This window comes from Lathyrus oleraceus, chromosome 4 (assembly GCF_024323335.1).
Source record: "Lathyrus oleraceus cultivar Zhongwan6 chromosome 4, CAAS_Psat_ZW6_1.0, whole genome shotgun sequence".
NCBI classification, from domain to species: domain Eukaryota; kingdom Viridiplantae; phylum Streptophyta; class Magnoliopsida; order Fabales; family Fabaceae; genus Lathyrus; species Lathyrus oleraceus.
Genome location: NC_066582.1, coordinates 163840292 through 163848616, shown reverse-complemented (window position 1 = coordinate 163848616; position 8325 = coordinate 163840292). Strand labels below are relative to the sequence as shown.

The 8325-nt window shown below is 33.4% G+C and overlaps 1 protein-coding gene across 2 annotated transcripts; it reads left to right on the top strand.

The window, feature by feature from the left end:
- Positions 1-2929: 2929 nt before the first annotated feature.
- Positions 2930-4405, top strand: LOC127074316 (transcription factor bHLH18). Of its 2 annotated transcripts, none has more exons than XM_051015629.1 (4): positions 2930-3037; positions 3142-3687; positions 3780-4169; positions 4268-4405. In XM_051015629.1, exons 1-4 carry the CDS (start codon positions 2963-2965, stop codon positions 4346-4348), a joined length of 1092 nt encoding a protein of 363 aa, XP_050871586.1. In that variant the 5' UTR covers positions 2930-2962; the 3' UTR covers positions 4349-4405. The 2 variants fall into 2 exon arrangements, with proteins under 2 accessions (XP_050871586.1, XP_050871587.1); XM_051015630.1 differs by having other exon boundaries at positions 4255-4405.
- The last annotated feature ends 3920 nt before the right edge of the window (positions 4406-8325 follow it).

Below are 8325 nucleotides of genomic sequence, written 5' to 3'. Positions count from 1 at the left end.
TGTCGACCAATCCCCAACAGATGAAGCTATGAAAGTATACATGCCACTCCCATTACAACCAGTCTCTACAGGAATATTTTTAGATATTTTTGTATTTAATCCTCTTCTACCTTGAATACCTAAAAAGCTTTCGCAATTCGCGCCTTCATGTTTTAGATGATTAAATAGGGGCAGCTATCATACCCCAAAATTTTCCCTCCCCTTTTCATTTTTCTTCATTTAACCTTTGACTTAAGATTCATCTCTACTCATTCATGCATCATTCATGTGCATCATTCATTCATGTTAACACTTTCTAATAATCATCATAGCTTCAAAGTTTGCAGCTAACAAAAGCTAGAGTTTGCTTGAGGATCAAACCCTAGGATGTGGCATGACCTTTCATACGGAATCATTGAGGAAAAACCCTTATTTTTATATCTTTGGGACATGAATTCAAAGAGACCACATCATGGCATTCATATGTGCATCAAAACCCTAACTCTTGGCTTTGTTCCTATGGGTTCTTGTGTTTGACCTCTTAAGCTTTGATTTGACCACTAAACCCTAATTATGGATCCATGTGTTGGGAGATAGACTGTGAAGCTTCATGCTTAGTTTGAAGACCTTGATTAGAGGGTTTGCATCATGAAATCCTAATCAGGGACCCTTGGTGCTTGTGTGCCATTTGAAGTTGACTTTTGACCATGGGATTGACTGAAATCCTAATTCATATGGAGGAAGTGCTTGACCATCTTGTTGTGCATCATCAATCATTAATCTTGCTTGGTGCATAAGATTCATTCATTTGGCTCATATTCCCATATATTTGGATTTTCTTCTAGGTTCAAGATTTTGTTCAAACATCCATATATATGCATATTGCGTGGTCATTATTGGTCCATGATACTTTAAATTTCCGTGGTCTTTCATCTTTAAGTTCATGTTAGGGCATTGATATCTGACCCATTGTTTATCCTTGATCCGTTATGGTTCATAGGGGAACTCCTTATTGTTTCATTCATGTAGCTTGGTCCATTTGGTTCATATGGCATCATGTGATCATGTTTCAAATGGTTAAAGTGATGGGTCCATGCATAAGTCAATTTGGTTTTTGTTAAAGATCATTCAAAAGTCAAATCTTTAATCCACATACACTCATGATCATTCCATTACTTTTCACACACCAATTACACAAGTCCATTGCTATCTGAACATAAAATGCACCTCACGTCCTATTTGTTTTATTTAATTAATTTGACCTATTTTCTTATAAAATAATTTTATAAATTAGTAATTTATAATGAGCACTTAGTCAATAATTAATTAAAACAATTATTTTTTTAATCAAGAATTTTATTTTATTTTTAAATTACAAAAAATACAAATATTTGTTTTTAATGATTAGGGTTTATTCAAATGCTTCCGCGATTAGTTTTAATCAAGATTCTATCAATTTTTCTTCGTCAATTAATCATGTTTAGTATTCTCAAATAAAATTAATTATGTACATATGTCATCAAATTTAATTTTTAATTAAATTAATTATAGTATTTTTTGCAAAATAATCACTTGCCACACAGTTAAAGTTTAAGTCCCCTGCCCTTGTGCATTTAGGCATTTTTAAAATCAAATCTTCCTCCGCCCCTGATGCGTTAAGATATTTCAATAATCTAAAAACAACGGAATGGAACAAACAAACATTTGTTAGAAGAACTACGGTACTTTGATTATTCATTAAACATGAAGGTACGTAGGCATAAAGTCGTAGCAATCTAGCGAGTACAATAACAAAAAAACTTTTTATTTGTCCTTCTTTTTAATCAAACATTTTTCCTTAATAGTAACTTAATCCCTTCTAAATAAATAACTCCCACAAGAATACGTAATACAGAGAAACTTTCCTTAGAAACACACACTAATCTTAATATTAGAGGAAGATCCCATTGAGTACAATAGAGACGAGGGGTGTCTAATACATTTCTTTTGTTTAGCCGACTCCTGAACCTTAGTCTCTTCCCTTAACTTTAGGTTTTATCATTATTTCTCTATTCCTTAGAAACGAATAAATAATGATGGCGACTATGTGACTTTTTCAGTCGTGACATCATCATCAGAAGATGTTTGTAGTGTTTATCAAATCTTAATTCATCTGCTTGCATCTTTGATTGCTTGTCATACTTGCTTGACTTGATGATTTAAGATTTATCAAATGTTTCATCTTCACAAGTAAATCCAAATCGTATCCAAGTTGTCGACATTAAAAGCACATCCTAAAAGACAGACCATAATAATCATCTTTAACCTTGATCATTTCTTTAAATAACCCGGAAAAAAATGGTTCCACAAACAGGAGCTGAGCTTCTACGCTTTCTGTGGCAAAGCTTACCCTTCTCTAGGTTGCTATTTGGATTCAAAGAAACTTCATTAGATTTTAATATAAAGCTCAAAATTGGAATTCCATTATCTGCAAGGTTTCCTCAATTGTGGCTTTAATCCCCGACACTTCAGGTCTGTCTTCTAAGAATTCCATAACTGAGTTTATAATGCTCAAATCATTTGGTATCCAAATTAACTATGCTAGAGCTCGTGTCATCAAAGAAATAGACTTGGTCTTCCGGAATTCCGTCTTATGGTGATTCCATATTTCTTTTATATAAAAAATAATAATAGATCTGATTTAGTATTAATTTTTTTATGAGATAATAGTATACTTATTTATTACGAAAATTATATGAATCATTGAGTATATACCTAATTGACGACACGTGCTTTTGTTTTAGAATTTGAAAAAGTTTTTGCTTTTATTATGTGGACACCGTGTCTAGGGACAACAGAGAAATTGAAAAATAAAAAAGTGAACAATAACGAGTTTCATTCAATAAGTATATAATTTAATTATTTAATATAATGCTATTTTTCGATACCAAACAAAAATTCATCTAATATTTTTGAGAATTATTGTCTTATAAAAGGTCCAACAATGAGAACTTCACAACAACTAATAAATTGCATATCAATGAAGGAATCATCAACCAGCAAATGGCTATCTGATTTGGTAAGAAAATTCTAGGCAAATTTACCTTTCATGTCCTGCAAATTCTTAATTAGTAGTACTTGATTATAAATAGATTCTTTAACATTTGAGTTTTTTTAATGAAGGAAATGGATGAGTACAATTTATTTCCTGAGGAATGCAACCTGAATTTCCTTGATGCTGATGAGAAACAAGAGTTTGTTTCACATGACATAGGTACTGTCTTTCAAGAACAAAGCCAACAACAATGTTTTTATTCAGAGTCCACTCTCAACAACTCATTCACCGATGAAACAAGTTTTGAGTCTTTTGACTTTGATTTTGAGAAACCGACGTTTTCAACAAACCTATCTTCATCTTCATCTAACTCATCTTTTCAGTCTCTGATTCTCTCTTTTGACAACCAAAACTCACCTGCTACCAACACCCCCCAATTTTACGAAATTGACCCTACTAGTACTACCTTAAACTCCAAACAGAACGAAAACACTCATGTCTCAACTCAAACTCCAAAAGCGTCGTCAAAAAATCAAAACTTGGAAACAAAAACCTCACAACCAAAGAGATCTCGAGCTAACGCTGAGGATCATATCATGGCTGAGAGAAAACGAAGAGAGATACTCAGCCAGAGTTTCATTGCTCTTGCAGCTCTTGTTCCTAACCTTAAAAAGGTACGGTAAATCAATTTCAATGACCTTTTAGTTATTATGTTTCACACACATACTACTAGTCACTAATCAATTGTGTGTAATAAATCTATTAGATAGACAAAGCTTCTGTATTAGCTGAGTCTATCAAATACGTGAAAGAGCTTAAAGAGCGTTTGGAAGTTTTGGAAGATCAGAACAAGAAAACAAAACCAGAATTGGTTGTTGTTCCGAACAAACCAGACATATGTAGCGATGAAGATAACTCTTTATGCGATGAGAACATTGAAGGTGGTGCCGGTGCTGGTGCTGGTGATAATGAATCACTCTTCCAAGTGGAAGCAAGAGAGTTAGGAAAAGAGATTCTGATTAGGATCCAGAGCAAGAAGAAGAAGGGTGTTTTAGTAAAAATGATGGAAGAGATTCAAAGTTTAGAATTATTTGTTGTGAATAGCAGTGTGTTACCTCTTGGGGATTCTGTCATTGACATTACGATCATTGCTCAGGTAAAGAACTCTCTCTCTTTTTTCTTATTGTCACTAGAAAATTTTCAGTACTGCTAAATTTTCAACTGAGGTTAAATATTATTAGTATTATTTTATAGATGGGTGAAGGATACAGCTTGAGCGTAAAGGAACTTGCGAAGAAGTTGCGCATGAAAGCATTGAAGTTTATGTCATCATAATAACGTGTTTTGAATTATTTTGAATAAAATGACTAAAGACAATCGAGTTTCCATTAATCTATGTTTTATTATTTGATAAATATGCGTGGGCACAATACATTAGGGTTTGATGAATCTGCATTATGTAACGAAGATCCCTAGAATGTGATCCATTCTAGAAATATGTGATATCTCTGCTCCAGCAGAGTGTTTGATCTGCAAAAGATATGTTTCATACCGGACGATATTGTCCCTCCGTCTCTTATGGAGATGCTGGTAGGCAGGGTTGGACAACGGACTTGATTGGGCGGATTCGGGTCCAAAAGCAACACCTAACTCAACTCGTGGATGCATTAATGTGGCCCATTTCCGTCCAATTAAAATATTGGTTTAGTCGGGTTGGGTCCAAACGAATTGCGGGTTAAAACGGACGGATTACTCGATTTATTGAATTAAAAATATTTAAAGATCCAATTAAAATTTATCATTTTTTCATAAAACTTGGTATAGTTTTTACATTATAAAATTTTCAAATTCAATAATGGACTAAACATTCAACTTGACCCAACACAATTCATGTCAAATTTATTTTTAATTATTTCACCTACTTAATGTTAAATATTATACCACTTATAAATATTAAACTATACCATAACTAATAATATTAATTGACCAATACAAATCAACAGCAAAAAAAACTTAATGTGAATTAATTAATTTACAATTGAATTACTCTTCAATGCCGAATCAATGGAGACTATTTTTCTTCAATCTTAAAAAATATATAAATATAAGTTAAACAAAAAGAACAAGCTAATTTTTGCAGTAAAGAGCAGTTTCAACATAGGATAATTACTCTTTGATTTATCAAAGTTACAAATGCAAGGCTCAATCCTTTCGTTGCAATACCAACCCTTTTTGGCAAATACTACCAACCCTTTTTGACAAATACTTCCATCTTCTACCTAAAAGTCATGTACCATAGTTTAGCTTCCTAAAGACAAAAGATTCATAAAATTCATAAAATTCTTGTAGAATCCAACACCATATAAAACAATCTGTAATCAAAAGTTTGGACAACAATGAAAAAAACAATTATTAAAGAATTCAATCGATAAATTGACCATACATTCTATAATGTATAACTTCACAATAGTTGTATCACACCTAGGCAATTCATGCACTAAACTTGTCATATTATTCAGCAATGATATGGTCATTCATGTACATTAAATCAAGCTATAAATAACACATTAAATCATTCAAAAATATTATAGCGAACACACCATAATATGATGAACATATCAGGTAATATCAACATACCACCATGAAAGGAGAATTTATATCTATACAGCAACGACATAAAAATAAATAAGTATGTCTAGATTTTATAACCGGTCATGAAAATTGATAACAGGTTTTGGAAGAAAATATCATAGTAAATAATTATAGTCCCCGTTTAAAACAAGCCTATTCCAATATATATTTTCTTATTTGTAACTCCTTGCCTACGATTTAGTCCTTGTTTCATCTGTTTAAACCAAAACAACAACCAAAGTTAAAAATTGTTTAAATAAAAGTTTTCCAAAAACACAACTCCATAGAAACCAATGTTTCATAACTCAACCAAGACACACCAGACATCAAAGTCTAAATGAACAACTCAAAAACAACAAATCTAAATCAACAACTGAAAACAACAAAGGCTAAATAAATAAAAGCTAAAAACAAAAAGTTTTAAGCATAGCTCGTACCTTTGCTTGTAACATGAAGATGGATATGTCGGTAACATGAAATAAAATTCAAAAACAAGAAAATGATTAGAAGGATGCAATCAAAACTTACAAGAACGGATAAATAGAGAAAACTATAATTTAGAAAACTCCAAAACAATAAGAATACACTAACCTTCGAAATAATAAGAAAAAAAAGTAAATCTTGAATGAGAATCGTGTCTCTTTAAGATTATTCGTAGAGACTGGTTGTGAGTAATAAAATAGTTTGAATATGGTGGTGGTGGTGGGTGGTTCTCAATGTTGGTGGTGGTGTGCGTTGAGGGGGTGGATGAAGGTGAACGTGTGTATCCAGCAACGACATTGTTAGGGATTTGGATGGGAAGAAAGAATGGGAGAGAATAGAGAGAGAGAGAGAGAGAAAGAGAGAGAGAGAGAGAGAGACAGAGAGAGAGAGAGAAAGAGAGAGTAATGAAACTGAAAGAAAGGGGATGCACATCAACTACTAAAACCCGGATATAACACGTTATCATTTTGTTATTATTAGTGGGCGGGTTTGGGTACCTGCGGTTCCCATTTCCTAACCCGGACCCGCCCATGCCAAACCAAACCAACCCAATTTTTTGGTCCGCTAAACCGCTGGCCCCATCGAACCCGCCCAAAATCTTTATTTTTTTCGGTTATCGTGGTTTGGGTTGGGTCACGGTTTTTTGTCCAGCCCTAGTGGTATGTAGGAATAAGCATGTTAATCTTACACAATATTTAGAGCTTTACAGGTGTGTTTACATGAATTTTTCTCGTGCGGTTCACCTTATTTATTTATATTTTTTAATATTATAATTTAGTGAATACTCAGTAATTTTAACTTGGTACTTCTAGAAAATTTATTAAATGAGTCACTAATAATTTTACATCATAAGTGAAATTCTGGTATCAGATATAACATGTCGAAGGTAATGTCACGACACTAATATCTGTTAACACACAATGGATAAAAAATACAGAATGGTAAAGCAAATAACACAAGCAATTGTTAACCCAGTTCGGTGCAACTCACCTATGTCTGGGGGCTACCAAGCCAGGAAGGAAATTCACTAAAATAGAATTAGTTCAAAGACTCTCCGTACACTTCAACAAGTTACAGTCTTTCTCACCTAATCTCTACCCGTGTAATTTCTACCTAAGCACTCTTAGATATGAGAACCCACTAACTTCCCTACAATCACACATTAGTGATTTTAAACAACAATCCCTTGTGAAAAGAAAATACTTTTCAATTACACACTCTTGATTTTACTTCACAGTTTCAATCAAGAAGACACACTTTTGATCTTGCTTAACAGCTCTGATCAAGAAGACACACACTCTTGCTTAACAACTTTAGAGTGACAAATTACAACCACAAATCAGTCCAATTCAATCATCAATGGATGACTTGAATGACCTCCAAGTCTCACGACTAAACAGACATAAACCCTAGCTCTCTCTCTATATTTCGCTCAGTATTGGTTGTGTGTTCAAACAGGTTTTCTAAGTCCCTTTTTATAGAAGCATTCAGCTAGGCTTGGACATCTTGAAAACCCTAAATCTATTTTCCAATCAAATCTTTTTATAACAGCTGGTTAGATCTCCTTGGAAAATAAGTAAATCTGGTTGTAATCCATGATTGAATGCGCCAGCTAATCAGATCTTCAATCATACAAAGATTTCCTTTAATTGTGCAATCACAAAACACCAGACATTCATACTGAATGTTCTGTGTACAGGATGTCATGACATCGGGTCTGACATCCTGGAAAAATCCTGCATAATCCAATAATTCCTTTTATAACTTCCAACAGGTACAGCCATATCAGATGCCATGACCTTGTGTATGTCATCTGAAACAATCATGCATGAACATGTCTTTCATTTAAGATCCAGCAGGTACATCCAATATCAGAAGCCTTGTCATTGTATGTGGCATTCTGAAACAATCCTGCATGAACATGTCTTTGAACTCCAGCAGGTACATAGGATATCTCATGTTAAGACATCACACATAACATCTTGTGAACACTCTTTGTTTTACCAAAATTGCTGTCAACACTTAGAATCAACAAATTCCCTCTTTGGCAAATTTTGGCTAAAACATATATCTGTCCTTTTTGTTCACAAGGGTAAACTATCAGCAGTTAAACAACTTAACAGTAGTTTAATCAGCAGCAGAAGCAAAAATAATTACTAGTTATGGCTACTAGTAATACACACATGCACAAGGGTACT